The 20,478-nt window shown below is 44.7% G+C and overlaps 1 protein-coding gene across 2 annotated transcripts in view; it reads left to right on the forward strand.

Annotated features, from left to right (window-relative positions):
* Positions 1–5,011: 5,011 nt before the first annotated feature.
* exoc4 (exocyst complex component 4) overlaps positions 5,012–20,478 on the forward strand; it is a 323,186-nt gene continuing 307,719 nt past the window's right edge. For both annotated transcript variants that reach the window (XM_065021455.1, XM_065021456.1), the window contains exons 1-3: positions 5,012–5,127; positions 9,083–9,272; positions 13,427–13,621. In XM_065021455.1, coding sequence (XP_064877527.1) covers positions 5,048–5,127; positions 9,083–9,272; positions 13,427–13,621 — 465 coding nt within the window. In that variant the 5' untranslated portion in view covers positions 5,012–5,047. The remainder of the gene's footprint in view (positions 5,128–9,082; positions 9,273–13,426; positions 13,622–20,478) is intronic.

Below are 20,478 nucleotides of genomic sequence, written 5' to 3' on the forward strand. Positions count from 1 at the left end.
TTGGGATGAGACTACCTAAAGAATCTAAACTGGAACAACCATTTAAATAACGGGTGCAATAAATCCAAGTAACAGATTGTATTAGTTTAGAAAAACACATGTCAATCAATGTACATGCAAAAACATAAATATTGAAACAAACAATTAAAAAAATCAACCCGCAATAGAGCATGCTGGGAAATATTACATTGATGGGCGTGGTTTTGGTTCAACTCAGGTCCATGGTCCGTTGCAGATAGAAATGCCATACATAGAGCTGATGTGATTTCCTATCCTACATGTCAAGAGAGGCATGTTTGTTCTACATAGCATATTTCTATCTGAAAGTTACAAAATGTTGCATCCTGCTGAACGTGCCAGCGGTTATTAACACCAATATTAGGGTTCTTTATTTACACCAATGAGTGTCAATTGAACAGTTACAGAGCTAATTTAACTCCTGAATCAACACTAGAAATGGTACACCGAAAAATCGACACTGCTGTAGGTATCACTGGCCTATTTGCTGTGTGTGTGGATGATTAAACCTAATTTTAAAAATGAACACAACCAGGTTTACATTGAAATGATGTGACAGAAAGAAAAAAAGTCCCATTGTCTATTCTACGGTAAGCTATGTAATACGCACACATATGCTGTTACCTTGGAAACAACATTTTACTCCTCTATACAAACATATACAGATGGAGGATCCTCATTTGAGCCAGTGTGCTACAGCAGGAAAATAATCCTGCAGGAACAGGAAATGTGAATTATGATTAATGAAAAACAAAAGGAGAGCCACACACTCTTGGAGTTCAGATGCAATAATGTAATACTAACGTTTTGACAGCCAAGCTGTCTTCATCAGGGTATAGACAGTAGACAGCTTGGCTGTCTATACTCCACTAGCCAGCACCTCGCCTAACCAGATTATAATTAACTGACATTTTTCATTAGGGAGAATCAAGACAGAAATTTCAAAGTGGAAATGACAAACTTCAGAAGCCTTTTAAATACACTAAGTTATCCTGCAACAGGGTGATCCTACATCTCACACATTGTCTCCAGAAGTGATAGTTGTAGGTGTTGTGGGAAAACATTGAATTTAGATATTACAAAACTATTTTTTCACAACTTTCACCTGTACTGTATTAGTGAGTTTAAATACAATTTGCAGCTACTGTGCCTCCTCCTTAATCTGAAATGAGGGGACTCAGAATTGAAAACTGGTTTAAAATATTAAATGCAATATCACACAAAATTATCATTCTTAAACCCTGGTATGAACTGTCCAAAAATGCACCAGTTTTAACAGCAGTGAGACGTTAATATACAGAAATAACAGGAGCCAGGCTCACTGCCGTTGTCCTTTACAACTACAGATGACAGTCACACAGCAATCATTTAGTGTACATCTACAGAATCTGCTGACAAATGACCTTGGTGCCATGTCATTGGAGAGATTAGCCCGAGACATGTAAAATGGGACATTGGCTGCAGGGAGGGGAGGGTGATAAGAACTTGAAATTGAACTTGGCCCAAGGAAGTTAGAAGCATGCGCCCATCAAAGAGAAAGTGGCCCTGCATGACACAGTGATTGTTTCTATTTTGGAGGGAAGGCCAAGATCTCCCACAATGTTATCTCTGCTGTCCACAGGCACATCAATCAGCACTGGGCCTGTTGGATCGACCCCTTCCCCACCAAAATCAATGCCTTCTCCCATTCCGTTTGTTTCCAGATTGTCAGAGATACAGAGGAGCAGTTCTGGAAAACGCAGAGCTATATGTCCTAAAAACAGAAAGCCATTAATACACACTCACACACTCTCTCTCTCACGCTCGCGCACATGCTCACGCATGCATGTGCACGTTATCTCTCTCTTCCTTTTTCTGTCCCCCTGGCTCTCTCTTTCACTGTAGCCTACCGTGAGGGCTAGACTGGAAATCAAAGGGTGTGCTTCAGTGCTTTTACTGTCCCCCTGGCTCTCTCGTTCACCGTAGCCTACCGTGAGGGCTAGACTGGAAATCAAAGGGTGTGCTTCAGTGCTTTTACTGTCCCCCTGGCTCGCTCGTTCACCGTAGCCTACCGTGAGGGCTAGACTGGAAATCAAAGGGTGTGCTTCAGTGCTTTTACTGTCCCCCTGGCTCGCTCGTTCACCGTAGCCTACCGTGAGGGCTAGACTGGAAATCAAAGGGTGTGCTTCAGTGCTTTTACTGTCCCCCTGGCTCGCTCGTTCACCGTAGCCTACCGTGAAGGCTAGACTGGAAATCAAAGGGTGTGCTTCAGTGCTTTTACTGTCCCCCTGGCTCTCTCTTTCACCGTAGCCTACCGTGAGGGCTAGACTGGAAATCAAAGGGTGTGCTTCAGTGCTTTTACTGTCCCCCTGGCTCTCTCGTTCACTGTAGCCTACCGTGAGGGCTAGACTGGAAATCAAAGGGTGTGCTTCAGTGCTTTTACTGTCCCCCTGGCTCTCTCTTTCACTGTAGCCTACCGTGAGGGCTAGACTGGAAATCAAAGGGTGTGCTTCAGTGCTTTTACTGTCCCCCTGGCTCGCTCGTTCACTGTAGCCTACCGTGAGGGCTAGACTGGAAATCAAAGGGTGTACTTCAGTGCTTTTACTGTAATTGCATTTAGATTTTCTTCAAGACATTTTGCAAGATATCAGTAGTGTTCTTGCTGAAGCAAGCACGCTAAGAAAGAAGTATGCAACACAACAGAAGGGTTCTTGTGGGATATCAGAAGTGTTCTTGCAGAAACAAGCACACCAATGAAAGACATTTGCAATAGAACAGTAGTATGATAAATGCAACATACAATGGTTAGTATGGAAGTGGTGTTTTCAGTGGCGACCCGTCATTTGAGCCCCACATGTTTAACAAAAAAAAAAGTAATAATTGTTGCCTGTTTTGCATGATATATTGGCATTAATATGTGTCACATATCAGTTTGCAAACAATGTAAAAAAATAAAGCCGCATACAAACATGGTCTCTTTTTTGCTTTCTTGAGTAAGGCAGCTCCAAAATGCAGGTGTTTCAGCCGAGCTCAGTGCTTTCTGTGGTGGTGGGGCAGCCAGTGGAAAACACAGAGCATAGGAGTTGGTCATGTTCTCGAGTTGCGCCGTGATTGGCTCAGTGTTCTGTCACTCATGGGGACACTACATCACCACAAAATCTACAGGGAGAGCTCGAAAATTCAAGTCCCTTGGGTGCTGCCATAGAGTTACATTAGAAGTGTCCATCCAAGAAGCCTCAAGGTCATTGGCCCACAGATAAAATGACGTTATATCTACCGTAGCTTTGATTGGACTGATCATGTCAACATTATAGTTTCAAAATCTTAGCTAGAAAGCTAGACAAGCAGTCATCATCATGAATCACGTTGACAATGTACTGGCAAATCCTTTTCAATCGTTGTCATATGAAGAGAAATGATCGATAAAATGTATCGGTGATCCTCGGCCATTGGACATAAACATTACACAACAAGTTGGAAATCGCAAATTCAACAATGAGTGATTTGGAAGGAATCAGTGACTAACTGCAAGTGTTGCAAAGCCATAACTAGCCTGCTATTGAGTGGAGTGGGTATGTGGTCCAAGTCTGGGTTTAAGGGTCTCTTTTCCAAGCTTAAAAGGATTAACATTCAACACGATGGGCCAGAAAAGGTAGAATACATTGGCCATGCGGTCAATCCAGCATGACTTCTGCCGCGTTCTATACAACTGGAAACTCTGAACTGGGAAATCTCAGACTTCAGTGATATCAAGACAACTGGGAACTCGGAATAAAACGATCTCCGACTGGGAAAATACGAATTGAACGATCATCCAACTCAGAATTCCATGTCAGGAACTTGGCCTCTTTCTAGAGCTCCAACCTGAAGATCACTCACGTCATGGCCTCTTTCTAGAGCTCCAACCTGAAGATCACTCACGTCATGGCCTCTTTCTAGAGCTCCAACCTGAAGATCACTCACGTCATGATTCAACCTTGTTTTTTTCCGAGTTCCCACTTGCCTTGAAAGCACCAAAAAATCCAGAGAATGCCATACTTTGATGACAAAGCTTGATGACAAAATTTGCCCACAAGAAAGACCACCGCACCACCTTCCTGTTCAAGTGAGGACAGCAGAACAAGGTGAGTCCAAAAATGTCTTGTATGCTGCTGCATAAATGATGTAATATTCCAGGGAGATATGTATTCTGTAGCTAAGAAAGTAAGCCCATGTGCCTCACCCTAATCATTTGGTCCCTTTGCCCCTCATAACTGAGCCTACTGTTCTGACTTGGTGGTGCACATGAAGCCTATAGCCGGTTTTAGAGAAATGTAATCATTGAATATTTTAAGAGCTTTCATTGTCTGCTAATATGCCCTGTTTATTTATCCTACGATTTTGTCTTGGTGTACAGGGAGAACACTGCCCATGTTCTGGATTCTGTCACTGTACATTTCAATTTCAAAAGTGCTAAACAAATTGTTATGTTGACTACATCCGTCCTAGCTCTCTCATTAATGTCTTAATCGAAATGACAGATGGCCTCTTATCCGCTTGCCATCCCATTATGTCATAGTTTGTACATCTCAATTGTCATTAGAAACCACATTTGTTTAAGCAAGTCAGCCATGTCAGCAACGTTTTTTTAAAGGCAGTAAATGAGGCTGAATTAATTTTTCCGCTGCCAGACAAGGCTACGCTGATAGCCAGGTGTATCAGTGGTCAGGATTCACTCCGTGGTGCTGAAAAGAACGCTCTGCTGTTGGGACAGCTTTATGTAGGCCCTAACAGTTTGTCACAGTTATAGTGCAATTAATGTAGTAATATGGCTTTCATGGCATGCATCTAACATTTTTGTTTTTTGTTTGCCCCACCAAGATTTACATGCTAAAATCGACAATGGGCGTTTTGTAAGCACACAGCAAACTACTAAGAACAATATCAACAAGTCTAGACAGATTTTGGACTACAACTCCCAGCTTTCTCAGCCACACTACCGAATGAGGAACAATTTTCCTCGTCTCTCATTGGTAGATTGTCATTCTGTTTGGGTGCAGTAGCTGGAAAAATGGCAGCTGATACAGGGAGATACCGGAGTGCTGTTAGCAAAAGCAAAGACCCTTCAGGCTTACTTATCTCTGTTATAAGGTAAGCTCACTCAAATTGACGGGTGAATTATCCTATCGACATAATACGCCAGTGGGCACTACTGTTTTCATTAACTAGGCCTGTCATTTCAGGTCCTGGACAAGGAGAAACATCCTTCCTGTTGTTAGCTTCCTATCTGTTAGCTAGCTAGTTTTATGTCAAGCGAGTTTTGAGGAAATGTTAGTCAGCTACGCTAGCTAATGTTTGTCATCGCGACCTGTTCGCATAATTTAGCAGTGTTTATCATCATTATGAGTCAAATAACACTCTTCTTCAATAGTCACAAGGAAAGCGTGAGGAAGAAGCCACTTGCTAGCTAGCTGAAAGTTAGCTAGCTAGCTGTCACGCTTTTGACAGCTGACCTCCCCTGCTCATACAACAAGCTCGCGACTTGGTACAGAGACAAGATAACTTATTAGCTAACTAAAACGAAATATCCAATGCAACTTGTTATTCAGCATCAGCACCCATTTATAGCCTGCTTTGCTGCCCTTCGCTGACAGGGTGCATTGATCATCATGGGTTGGCCTTAGCTTGAACAGTGTCGTTTATGTCATGACATGTCGTTTACTGTGTGTTTCCACGCCATTTAAAGTAGCCATTGCCGTAACTTAGTAGAGTAGCTCTCTTTACCCCCTTTTTCTCTAGATTAAACGGAGCTGTCGTCTACTGGGTTTGACAGATGTCAGTGTGCATGGGGCGAGGGTGCAGCACTTTGAGGAAAAATCCTATTCTGCACGCAATTGTTGTCTGCAACAAAGATTATCTTCACTTTCTTATGTACCTTTACTTATGGCTACTGCTTGCCTAAAACGCCAGACTGTTACCATGGTTACCCCATGCCACTTTCGGGTTCTAAAAGGGACTTGGCTACTGTCAGTCTAGTGTTTGAATTAGTCAAGGGTGATGGTGCATGTCAGAGCTAAGGATTCAGGTTCGCTAAATTTAGGGGAGGTTATATGAAGTATGTTAACTAGTTAGGTTGGACATGATGGCATGGGAAATAACTAGTTATATTACATTAACAGAGAATCAGATCACAGATCACTTGCTTTGTGTTTCAGCTCTGACTTGTGTCAAGTAGGCATCTCAAGCCACTCTAGGGGGATGCCGTTGAGAATCTTCTCCCCCTTCCAGCTTTCAGCTGTGTGTGAAGAGCGAAGAGGCTTTAATGAGCTCTTGAGGGAGACTTTTACCTCTCCCCTTATTTTATGTGTGGTTTGGAGTTTGATGAAATACAGGGCAAAAACAAGTGTTGTCAAGTCTGTTACTCAACATTGTCCCATCGCCTGGGTCTATGACAACAAGACTGGCATGGTTTTCAGGATATAAAACCTGGCACTTTTATGTTATGCCAATTTTGTATGATTATTCCTTTACTGTAGGACAGGGCTATTCAACTGGTCGCCCATCAGCCAGATCCAGCCCGTTTATTATGTAAGACTGGCCCTTTCATCAATTCCTAAACATTAATCAAATATCTGCAACAAAATCTCTGCCAAAATCCAACATTCAGAGCCAAAATGACCAGCACTATTTTGGTTGTCTAGTGTGGTTTCTTGAGCCTGTTTGGCATGTTGATTTTATTATTATTTTTTCCTTCATATTAATTTGACTCCAGCGTTTGAGTGGTTTAAGATGCAAAATATTATGAACCCATAATTCATATTCATACGACTCTCGTACACTACGACCCTCAGGAACACGTACACTACGACCCTCAGGAACACGTACCCATACAACCCTCAGGAACACGTACACTACGACCCTCAGGAACATGTACCCACGTACGACCCTCAGGAACATGTACCCAGGAACACGTACACTACTACTCTCAGACCCTCAGGAACACGTACACTACGACCCTCAGGAACACGTACCCATACAACCCTCAGGAACACGTACACTACGACCTTCAGGAACACGTACGACACTACGACCTTCAGGAACACGTACACTACGACCTTCAGGAACACGTACACTACGACCTTCAGGAACACGTACACTACGACTCTCAGGAACACGTACACTACGACCCTCAGGAACACGTACACTACGACCCTCAGGAACACGTACACTACGACCCTCAGGGACACGTACACTATGACCCTCAGGAACACGTACACTACGACCCTCAGGAACACGTACCCATACAACCCTCAGGAACACGTACTCTACGACTCTCAGGAACACGTACACTACGACTCTCAGGAACACGTACACTACGACCCTCAGGGACACGTACACTACGACTCTGAGGAACACGTACACTACGACCTTCAGGGACACGTACACTACGACTCTCAGGAACACGTACACTACGACTCTCAGGAACACGTACACTACGACTCTCAGGAACACGTACACTACGACTCTCAGGAACACGTACACTACGACTCTCAGGAACACGTACCCATACGACTCTCAGGAACACGTACACTACGACCTTCAGGGACACGTACACTACGACTCTCAGGAACACGTACACTACGACTCTCAGGAACACGTACCCATACGACTCTCAGGAACACGTACACTACGACTCTCAGGAACACGTACACTAAGACCTTCAGGGACACGTACACTAAGACCTTCAGGGACACGTACACTACGACCTTCAGGGACACGTACACTACGACCTTCAGGGACACGTACACTACGACTCTCAGGAACACGTACACTACGACCCCCAAGGACACGTACCCATACGACCCTCAGGAACACGTACACTACGACTCTCAGGAACACGTACACTACGACCCTCAGGAACACGTACACTACGACCCTCAGGAACACGTACCCATACAACCCTCAGGAACACGTACTCTACGACTCTCAGGAACACGTACACTACGACTCTCAGGAACACGTACCCATACGACTCTCAGGAACACGTACACTACGACCTTCAGGGACACGTACACTACGACCTTCAGGGACACGTACACTACGACCCTCAGGAACACGTACACTACGACCTTCAGGAACACGTACACTACGACCCCCAAGGACACGTACCTATACGACCCTCAGGAACACGTACACTACGACCCTCAGGAACACGTACACTACGACCTTCAGGAACACGTACACTACGACCTTCAGGAACACGTACACTACGACCTTCAGGAACACGTACACTACGACTCTCAGGAACACGTACACTACGACTCTCAGGAACACGTACACTACGACCCTCAGGAACACGTACACTACGACCTTCAGGAACACGTACACTACGACCTTCAGGAACACATACACTACGACCCTCAGGAACACGTACCCATACGACCCTCAGGAACACGTACACTACAACCTTCAGGAACACGTACACTACGACCCTCAGGAACACGTACACTAAGACTCTCAGGAACACGTACACTACGACCCTCAGGAACACGTACACTACGACCCTCAGGAACACGTACACTACGACCCTCAGGAACACGTACACTACGACCCTCAGGAACACGTACACTACGACCCTCAGGAACACGTACACTACACTACGACCCTCAGGAACACGTACACTACACTACGACCTTCAGGAACACGTACACTACGACCCTCAGGAACACGTACACTACGACTCTCAGGAACACGTACCCATACGACCCTCAGGAACACGTACACTACGACCCCCAAGGACACGTACCCATACGACCCAAAGGTCTGTCATTATCAACGGCGATCCTGGAGAAATTAGGGTTAAGTGCCTTGCTCAAGGGCACATCATCATATTTTTCATCTTGTCAGCTCAGGAATTCGAACTAGTGACCTCTCGCTTACTGACCCAACACTCTAACCGCTAGGCTACTAGCTGCCTGTATTTTACCCAGATCTAGTGACTAGAAAAAATGATGAACTAGAAGTTAGGCCTACACAAGATTACGAAAAGGACCACAAGGTGACACCTTGACAGACAATTGATGAGCATTGGCCTGTGTCTGTGTAGGACCCTGTCCAGCAGCGATGACAAGCAGGACAGAGAGACGGAGAAGGGCCGCCTGGAGGAGGCGTTTGAGAAGTGCGACCGGGACCTGGATGAGCAGATCGTCCAACACTACGCTGAGCTGACCACCGCCATCCGCACCTACCAGAGCATCACCGAGAGAATCACCAGCTCCCGTAACAAGATCAAAGGGGTGAGAGGGAACACGCACAATGTTTCAAATCAAATCCAATTGAATTTGTCACCTGATATGCCAAATGCACCAATTGTAGACTTTACTGTGAAATGCTTATTTTATGAGCCCTTTCCCACAATGAAGAGTTAAAAAGTAAAAACATTTGCAGCAAAACATTCAGAACATGTGCATGGCCTGTGAATAACAGTGTGAAGGCAGAGTGATGGTCCCAGGGAGTTGTACATCAAGGACATTAGCAGCAGGCAGTGTGAGGGCCTGGCTGATTTCTCTAGTGTGTGTGTGTGTGTGTGGCTCTGACACCTGCGTCACTGTTAGAGCCTCTGGGATAGCCCGCTAGTGTTCCACAACAGCGTGATGTCATTCCCATCTCTCCAGGCTGTGTGTCGGATGTACAGTTTTTATTTATTTATTTAACCAGGTAAGCTAGTTTAGATCAAGGTCTCATTTACAACTGCGACCTGGCCAAGATAAAGCAAAGCAGTGCGACACAAACAACAACACAGAGTTACACATGGAATTAACAAGTGTACAGTCAATAACATAATAGAAAAAAAGAAAGTCTATATACAGTGTGTGCAAATGGTGTGAGGAGATAAGGCAATAAATAGGCCATGGTAGCGAAGTAATGACAGTTTAGCAAATTAACACTGGAGTGATAGATGAGCAGATGATGATGTGCAAGTAGAAATACTGGTGTGGAAAAGTAAATAAAAACAATATGGGGATGAGGTAGGTAGATTGTGTGGGCTATTTACAGATGGGTTATGTACAGCTGCAGCGTTTTGGTTAGCTGCTCAGATTGCTGATGTTTAAAGTTAGTGACACAAATATAAGCTTCAGCGATTTTTGCAATTCGTTCCAGTCATTGGCAGCAGAGAAGTCGCTCTGGATAAGAGCGTCTGCTAAATGACTTAAATGTATAAATGTAAATGTAACTGGAAGGAAAGGTGGCTAAAGGAGGTGTTGGCTTTGGGGACAACCAGTGAGAGTTACCTGCTGGAGCGCGTGCTACGGGTGGGTGTTGTTATCGTGACCAGTGAGCTGAGATGAGGCGGAGCTGGGTCTGGCGACGAATATGTAGCGAGGGCCAGCCGACTAAAGCATACAGGTCACAGTGGTGGGTTGAAAAAGGGGCTTTGGTGACAAAACGGATGGCACTGTGATAGACTGCATCCAGTTTGCCGAGTAGAGTATTGGAAGCTATTTTGTAAATGACATAGCCAAAGTCGAGGATCGGTAGGATGGTCAGTTTTACAAGGGTATGTTTGGCAGCATGAGTGATGGAGGATTTGTTGCGAAATAGGAAGCTGATTCTAGATTTAATTTTGGATTGGAGTTGCTTAATGTGAGTCTGGAAGGAGATTTTAGTCTAGCCAGCCACCTAGGTATTTGTAGTTGTCCACATATTCTAGGTCAGAACCGTCCAGTAGTGATGCTAGTCGGGCGGGCGGGAGCAGGCAGCAAACGGTTGAAAAGCATGCATTTGTGTTTTTACTAGCATTTAAGAGCAGTTGGAGGCTACGGAAGCAATGTTGAATGGCATTGAAGCTCGTTTGGAGGTTAGTTAACACAGTGTCCAAAGAAGGGCCAGATGTATACAGAATGGTGTCGTCTGCGTAGAGGTGGATCATGGAATCATCCGCAGCTAGAGCGACATCGTTGATATATATACAGAGAAAAGAGTCGGCCCGAGAATTGAACCCTGTGGTACCCCCATAGAGACTGTCAGAGGTCTGGACAACAAGCCCTCCAATTTGACACACTGAACTCTGTCTGAGAAGTAGTTGGTGAACCAGGCGAGGCAGTCATTTGAGAAACCAAGGCTGTTGAGTTTACCGATAAGGATACGGTGATTGACAGAGTTGAAAGCCATGGCCAGGTTGCTGAAGATTACTGCACAGTACTGTCTTTTATCGATGGCGATTATGATATCGTTTAGTACCTTGTGCTTGGCTGAGGTGCACCGAGTTTACGTACACTTAGGTTGGAGTCATTAAAACTAGTTTTTCAATCACTACACACATTTCTTGTTAACAAACTAAAGTTTTGGCAAGTCGGGTTAGGACATCTACTTTGTTCATGACACAAGTCATTTTTCCAACAATTTTTTACAGACATATTATTTAACTTATTATTCACTGTATCACCATTCCAGTGAGTCAGAAGTTTAAGTATATTAAGATGACTGTACCTTTAAACAGCTTGAAAAATTCCAGAAAATGATGTCATGGCTTTAGAAGCTTCCGATATTTTAATTTCCATAATTTGAGTCAATTGGAGTTGTACCTGTGGATATATTTCAAGGCCCTACTTCAAACTCAGTGCCTCGTTGCTTGACATCATGGGAAAATCAAAAGAAATCAGCCAAGACCCTCAGGAACACGGGTCTAAAATAAATTGTAGACCTCAAGTCTGGTTCATCCTTGGGAGCAATTTCCAAATGCCTGAAGGTACCACTTTCATCTGTACAAACAATAGTACGAAAGTATAAACACCATGGGACCACTTAGCCGTCATACCGCTCAGGAAGGACACACGTTCTGTCTCATAGAGATAAACGTACTTTGGTGTGAAAAGTGCAAATCAATCCCAGAACAGCAGCAAAGGACCTTGTGAAGATGCTGGAGGAAACTGGTACAAAAGTATCTATATCCACAGTAAAACGAGTCCTATATCGACATAACCTGAAAGGCCGCTCGGCAAAGAAGAAGCCACTGCTCCAAAACCACCATAAAAAATCCAGACTGCGGTTTGCAACTGTGCATGGAGACAAAGATTGTACTTTTTGGAGAAATGTCCTCTGGTCTGATGAAACAAAAATAGAACTGTTTGGTCATAATGACCATTTTTATGTTTGGAGGAAAAAGGGGGAGGTTTGCAAGCTGAAGAACACCATCCCAACCGTGAAGTACAGGGGTGGCAGCATCATGTTGTGGGGGTGCTTTGCTGCAGGAGGGACTGGTGCACTTCACAAAGTAGATGGTATCATGAGGGAGGAAAATTATATGGATATATTGAGGCAACATCTCAAGACATCAGTCAGGAAGTTAAAGCTTGGTCGCAAATGGGTCTTCCAAATGGTCAATGACCCCAAGCATACTTCCAAAGTTGTGGCAAAATGGCTTAAGGACAACAAAGTCAAGGTATTGGAGTGGCCATCACAAAGCTCTGACCTCAATCCTATAGAAAATGTGTGGGCAGAACTGAAAAAGCCTGACTCAGTTACACCCGCTCTGTCAGGAGGAATGGGCCAAAATTCACCCAACTTATTGTGGGAAGGTTGTGGAAGGCCTCCCAAAACGTTTGACCCAAGTTAAACCATTTAAAGGCAATGCCTAATTGAGTGTACTGTATGTAAACTTCTGACCCACTGGGAATGTGATGAAAGAAATAAAAGCTGAAATAAATAATTCTCTCTACTATTATTCTGACATTTCACAATCTTAAAATAAAGTGGTGATCTTAACTGACCTAAAACAGGGAATTTTTACTAGGATTAAATGTCAGGAATTGTGAAAAACTGAGTTTAAATGTATTTGGCTAAGCTGCATGTAAAACGTCTGACTTCAACTGTATATGAGACTGTTACAAAGAGAACCTAGAAAGGTTTCCAAAGACTTGTGTGTGATGGTGCTTTTGTGCCACGTTAAGTGCCCAATGATTCAGCTTTGAAACGGAAAGGAGAGTGTTCATGTGTCCCTGAAACTATTCAGAACGTACCAGATAGAAATGTAATGAATAAAGCTGACAACTCCCTATTCTACCTGACAAATAATCACGTCTGTTCTGCGCAATACATTTCTATCTGAACTTTCTAAACGCTTGCCTCTCTTGTTTCTGAACGGACCCATGGGTCATGTTCATTAGGGCACACAACAGAAAATAACGCTTTACAGCAGAGATGAAAAGGATTGTTTCTTATTGATTAGTAGTCCCTCCCTGTTTCAGTCAACTTTCTTTAGTTTGGTGAACACAACCCTGGAGCCTCACCTGTCTGACCCTGGGGGTGGGGTTGATTCATTAATGCACACCGAAGCAAAATCTTTTACAACAGTCCAACTACTCTGTCCCTGTTTCAGTCCGTCTTTTTCCCTTTATCGCCTGATGAACACCGTGGTGTCTGACTTGTGTGATGTCCCATTGTATCCCAGGTGAAGGAGAACCTGCTGTCCTGTAAGATGCTGCTCCACTGCAAGAGGGATGAACTGAGGAAGCTGTGGATCGAAGGCATCGAGCACAAACACGTCCTCAACCTGCTGGACGAGATCGAGAGTATCAAGCAGGTCCCACAGAGACTGGAGGCCTGCATGGCCAGCAAGCACTACCTGCACGCCACCGACATGCTGGTGAGTAAGGGAGAATTTGTGTGGAGGCGGGGTGGTAGGTGAGGATGTGGTAAGGTTTGTATGAAAGTGTGTTAAGTTTGGGGCCATGGTGGGGCGTGCGAGAGAATGGGATTCGTATGATTAACACTGGGATATGGCAATCCAGACAGATTTTAATACCCGACGCTGACCTGACACTTGACTATCATATAACGTGATTGCTGTCCTCCTTGGCTACAGAAATGGACTGGCATTTCAGCTAATTGGCTGGACTCTCAGTTTTCTTCCATTTGGTGCCTAATGAACACGACCCAATTGTACATCTCCCTTACAGCTGGTAAGCTTCATCAAAGCGGCCCAGGGGCCACCACAGGTGTGTGGGTTGACTTTGATGTGGGTTTTGTGGCGCGCTCAGCGGGGGCCAAAGCACGAAATGGCTGGTACAACTCTGTGGTCTCTCCTTTCCCTTCTTCCTCCACTCACTCCTACACTCTTCTTCCAAACTCAGGTAATTAGGGCCTAGTCAGTTCATCTCTGCTCCAGAACAGGCATATTTGAGAGGGAGGACGAGGGATGTCTGGCCCCCTGAGGCCCCTGAAGACCTTCTGTCTCCCACTCTCAGTCCTTCATGGGGGCTGCAAACCTAAAATCTACATTAAAGCACTTTTTACATGGTGTGGTCAGGTTGATGGAAGTTGGTGACACTATTTAGGAAAATCACTCATCTGAGCTAAATATATTAACTGTTATGTATGTAGTGGTTCTTCCTTTAAACATTCTTCTTTTAAACATGGCAGATTGTGGTAAATTGCGTCATTCTGTCATTGCACCACAATATCACAAGAGGGAGTTAAGTCTAAACTGTGGCACAAATTGACTATCTTTTCCTAAATGAATGGAGGTGTGAATGTTTCAGTCTGAGAGTGTCTGGCTCGAGAGTCCTGCATCAGGCGGGTGGTCCTGGAGTTGAAAGAGAACTTGGGTAAATGCAATGGCACAATTACTGGACTGACGATTTTCTAAAATTGGCACAGTGGGCTTTTGGTTTCTCTCCCTCTAAAAACAGAAATAAATCATTCTAAATAACAAATGGTCTTTTACCACAGAATGAAAGAGTGATAGCCCCTCTATAGAATGTGAGTTCGTGAAACACGTAGTCCTTCTTTGCTAATGCGAAGAAGAAACTGAATGAATGAGAGTCCAGCGAGGATAGGGAGTTGCCCATATTTTCAAGACTTGAGCTCCTTCATTTATTTATGAAATATACTTGTTTATTTAGGCAATTTAATATATTAGTTTAGACTTGGCCTATGAAATATACTTGTTTATTTAGGCAATTTAATATATTAGTTTAGACTTGGCCTATTTAGGCTAACAGCTGATTTCTTCAATCCATCTGCTATCCACCGTGCCTGGTCCCAGGAAAAAAAACCACACATCCATCTGAAGGTCTTCCACCGTGCCTGGTCCCAGGCTAACGTGCCTGGTCCCAGGCTAACAGCTGACTTCTCTCTGAAACCACACATCCATCTGAAGGTGAGTCTTTATCCTTTGGAACCACACAATGACCAGGTGGACAGTAGGCCACTTGAAGCGACAGAAGAAATCAACAAGATCCGCAAGTATTCTTTCACAATAGCTGGCAGCTGATTATTATTATTATTATTATTTTTTGCCTGATTCAGGACTCTAGTCCCGGAGAGAGACTGACTGAAACATTCACACCTCCATTAATTTACAAAAGGATAGTCTAATAGCTTGTCTATGTGTGAAAAATCCCCAAATTTGTGCCACAGTTTTAATTACTGATAGTTGCTGTTGTCATTCAGAGTTGAGTCCTATTGTAAAGTGTAACCTAATGGCCAAAAAGGGGCAAACTTGCAATTTATTTGATGTTTAACTGCTCTTAAATTGTACATTTCTAACTCAATATCAAATAATATGAAATAATGTGTCTTTCACCCTGCATTATAATATAACTTACTTTGAACGAAAGCCAGGAATGAGTGAGTCACTCAGCCCAATGCTGTTCCTGCTTCTTTTGCCTATTTGAGTGTTTATTTAATATCCTACGTATTCTGTCATCACCAAACCTCATGCAACTGCAAAATGACGGATAAAACAATTTCACAAATCCGTCTGTTTTTAAACTTTGCTGTGGGAGTGACAAAATGTATTGCAATTGAATTTAAATTAACTGAATGATGAGCATGAAGAAGAGAGTGATTGAATTTAAAACAATAGTGTAAGAATTGCTCTTCCTCTGTCTTGTGCGCGCACTAAAAAAGACACCATTTTGTTTCTAGTTTGTCAGAAGAAGACAATGTAACGCGCACATAGACACACATATATTATTTGTTCATCAACATCTTTCTGCTTTTCGTTAATAAAATAATGATAAAAAGACTTTCAAAATACGGATGTTTATTTCAACTACATCTCAGCTACAGTTGCTCTTCCCCCCCAGCTCCACAACCATGGGGAAAACCTTGCTGAGAAGATCAATGTATTGTTGTATCGTCAGTTTCTCAACAAAAGAAAGGTTTAACATATTTTGAATGAATTCCTGAATTCAGTTGCTTCAGTTGACATTTTCCAGTTTATTTACTGTTTAATTATTCAAGTCTCTTTTTTTGTTGGAATAGAAACACACTTCTCTGAGCTGGAGATTAAAGAATACAAAAGAAGCCAGCCACCCTTGATGGGCTATCAGACAGGACAATAGACTCTTGCCGAGTTTAGAGACTTTAAATGTTTGCGAGGCATGTCACTACTCCCATATCTTTGCATAGCCCACCAAATGCACTGTTTTCTAACCACTTCTGGATGGACCCATAACGAGTTACTGTGAGAATAAATATCACTGAATGACATAAATATTAGAATAAAGTAGGCTATTGAAGGCAACAAATTGTTGCTTTCTGAAACACCTAAAGTCATCCAATTGTTATAATAGGATTTGAAGCAATAGCCTACCCGCGTGTGGTTAACTATTCAGCACCGTTTTGCGATGCTTTGAGACAACTATAGGGACTGGTCTTGATAAACCAATCAGATTTTTATTTTCACTGAATCTCCGTTTGGATATTGGTCAGCCTACAATTAGGGTGAGGAAATGTTAGGATTATTTTGCTCTCAACTCGCAATGACTTAGTAGCCTAGGTCTACTCCCAACTTGTCACGTTGTACAGCGCCATATTTTCCTAACAGAAACCCTGAGGCCTAGATAGGCTACTGTAAAATACATTTTCTTTTTTCTTGGAATAGAAACACCATAATATTAATCAATTTAATAACATTTCTAAAAGTATAAACTGCACAATAAGTACTATAATTTAAAAAATAAAATAATAATCAATCCCAAATAGTCTGTTCTAACAAAAAAACGTTAAGTCTCTAGTACAGACAATATTAAAAACAGTCAAATGCAATAGGGCAGCAGGTAGCCTAGTGGTTCTAGCGTTGGGCCAGTAATTGAATGGAGCTGACAAGGTAAAAATCTGTCATTCTACCCCTGAGCAAGTAAACACAACTCTTCGGCCTACAGCTCCATGTCATTTCAATAACTTACCTTCTCCTAGACGCCTTCTGGTCAAACTATTATTATTGGCAACAAAATAATATGATGTCATGCACTCGCATGTGCCATGCAATTACTCAGCACACTGCAAGCTGTGCTGCAGTAGGATGCAACTTTTAAAGGAAGAATCTTTGGAGGACTGACTTGGAGGTTTACTCAGGTGTTAGGAAAAAGCCACAGGTGGTTTTCCAATACCGTCAAAACAAGTAAAAAAATAAAAGTATTATTTTCCATTATGAAGCTTACCGTAGTTCCCCAGAACAGTTGAGCCAGTCTCTTGTTTGTAACAGAACAACAGGAGAAAACAGGACCTGATGAGTCCATAATGGCACAACAGGAGAAAACAGGAGCTGGTCAGTCCCTAACAGCACAACGGGAGCTGGTCAGTCCCTAACAGCACAACGGGAGCTGGTCAGTCCATAACAGCACAACGGGAGCTGGTCAGTCCATAACAGCACAACGGGAGCTGGTCAGTCCATAACAGCACAACGGGAGCTGGTCAGTCCATAACAGCACAACGGGAGCTGGTCAGTCCCTAACAGCACGGGAGCTGGGTCCCTAGCTGGTCAGTCCCTAACAGCACAACGGGAGCTGGTCAGTCCCTAACAGCACAACGGGAGCTGGTCAGTCCCTAACAGCACAACGGGAGCTGGTCAGTCCATAACAGCACAACGGGAGCTGGTCAGTCCATAACAGCACAACGGGAGCTGGTCAGTCCATAACAGCACAACTGGTCAGTCCACAACAGGAGAAAACAACAGGAGCCGGTCAGTCCACAACAGGAGAAAACAACAGGAGCTGGTCAGTCCACAACAGGAGCTGGTCAGTCCACAACAGAAGCTGGTCAGTCCACAACAGGAGCTGGTCAGTCCACAACAGGAGCTGGCCAGTCCACAACAGGTGAAAACAACAGGAGCTTGTCAGTCCACAACAGGAGCTTGTCAGTCCACAACAGGAGCTTGTCAGTCCACAACAGGAGCTTGTCAGTCCACAACAGGAGCTGGTCAGTCCACAACAGGTGAAAACAACAGGAGCCGGTCAGTCCACAACAGGAGCCGGTCAGTCCACAACAGGAGCTGGTCAGTCCACAACAGGTGAAAACAACAGGAGCTGGTCAGTCCACAACAGGAGCTGGTCAGTCCACAACAGGAGCTGGTCAGTCCACAACAGGAGCTGGTCAGTCCACAACAGGAGCTGGTCAGTCCACAACAGGAGCTGGTCAGTCCACAACAGGAGCTGGTCAGTCCACAACAGGTGAAAACAACAGGAGCTGGTCAGTCCACAACAGGAGAAAACAACAGGAGCTGGTCAGTCCACAACAGGTGAAAACAACAGGAGCTGGTCAGTCCACAACAGGAGAAAACAACAGGAGATTGTCAGTCCACAACAGGAGAAAACAACAGGAGCTTGTCAGTCCACAACAGGTGAAAACAACAGGAGCTGGTCAGTCCACAACAGGAGAAAACAACAGAAGCTGGTCAGTCCACAACAGGTGAAAACAACAGGAGCTGATCAGTCCACGACAGGAGAAAACAACAGGAGCTGGTCAGTCGACAACAGGAGCTGGTCAGTCCACAACAGGAGAAAACAACAGGAGCTGGTCAGTCCACAACAGGAGCCGGTCAGTCCACAACAGGTGAAAACAACAGGAGCTGGTCAGTCCACAACAGGAGCTGGTCAGTCCACAACAGGAGCTGGTCAGTCCACAACAGGAGCTGGTCAGTCCACAACAGGAGCTGGTCAGTCCACAACAGGTGAAAACAACAGGAGCTGGTCAGTCCACAACAGGAGCTGGTCAGTCCACAACAGGTGAAAACAACAGGAGCTGGTCAGTCCACAACAGGAGCTGGTCAGTCCACAACAGGAGCTGGTCAGTCCACAACAGGAGCTGGTCAGTCCACAACAGGAGCTGGTCAGTCCACAACAGGTGAAAACAACAGGAGCTGGTCAGTCCACAACAGGAGCTGGTCAGTCCACAACAGGTGAAAACAACAGGAGCTGGTCAGTCCACAACAGGTGAAAACAACAGGAGCTGGTCAGTCCACAACAGGAGAAAACAACAGGAGCTGGTCAGTCCACAACAGGAGAAAACAACAGGAGCTGGTCAGTCCACAACAGGAGCTGGTCAGTCCACAACAGGAGAAAACAACAGGAGCTGGTCAGTCCACAACAGGAGAAAACAACAGGAGCTGGTCAGTCCACAACAGGAGCTGGTCAGTCCACAACAGGAGCTGGTCAGTCCACAACAGGTGAAAACAACAGGAGCTGGTCAGTCCACAACAGGAGCTGGTCAGTCCACAACAGGAGCTGGTCAGTCCACAACAGGAGCTGGTCAGTCCACAACAGGAGAAAACAACAGGAGATTGTCAGTCCACAACAGGAGAAAACAACAGGAGCTTGTCAGTCCACAACAGGTGAAAACAACAGGAGCTGGTCAGTCCACAACAGGAGAAAACAACAGAAGCTGGTCAGTCCACAACAGGTGAAAACAACAGGAGCTGATCAGTCCACGACAGGAGAAAACAACAGGAGCTGGTCAGTCGACACAGGAGCTGGTCAGTCCACAACAGGAGAAAACAACAGGAGCTGGTCAGTCCACAGGGAGCTGGTCAGTCCACAACAGGTGAAAACAACAGGAGCTGGTCAGTCCACAACAGGAGCTGGTCAGTCCACAACAGGAGCTGGTCAGTCCACAACAGGAGCTGGTCAGTCCACAACAGGAGCTGGTCAGTCCACAACAGGTGAAAACAACAGGAGCTGGTCAGTCCACAACAGGAGCTGGTCAGTCCACAACAGGTGAAAACAACAGGAGCCAGTCAGTCCACAACAGGAGCTGGTCAGTCCACAACAGGAGCTGGTCAGTCCACAACAGGAGCTGGTCAGTCCACAACAGGAGCTGGTCAGTCCACAACAGGAGCTGGTCAGTCCACAACAGGAGCTGGTCAGTCCACAACAGGTGAAAACAACAGGAGCTGGTCAGTCCACAACAGGAGCTGGTCAACAACAGGAGCTGGTCAGTCCACAACAGGAGCTGGTCAGTCCACAACAGGAGCTGGTCAGTCCACAACAGGAGCTGGTCAGTCCACAACAGGTGAAAACAACAGGAGCTGGTCAGTCCACAACAGGAGCTGGTCAGTCCACAACAGGTGAAAACAACAGGAGCCAGGTCAGTCAGTCCACAACAGGAGAAAACAGGACTGGTCAGGAGCTGGTCAGTCCACAACAGGTGAAAACAACAGGAGCTGGTCAGTCCACAGGACAGGAGCAGTCCACAACAGGAGCTGGTCAGTCCACAACA

This window comes from Oncorhynchus nerka, linkage group LG8, assembly GCF_034236695.1.
Source record: "Oncorhynchus nerka isolate Pitt River linkage group LG8, Oner_Uvic_2.0, whole genome shotgun sequence".
In the NCBI taxonomy this organism is placed as follows: domain Eukaryota; kingdom Metazoa; phylum Chordata; class Actinopteri; order Salmoniformes; family Salmonidae; genus Oncorhynchus; species Oncorhynchus nerka.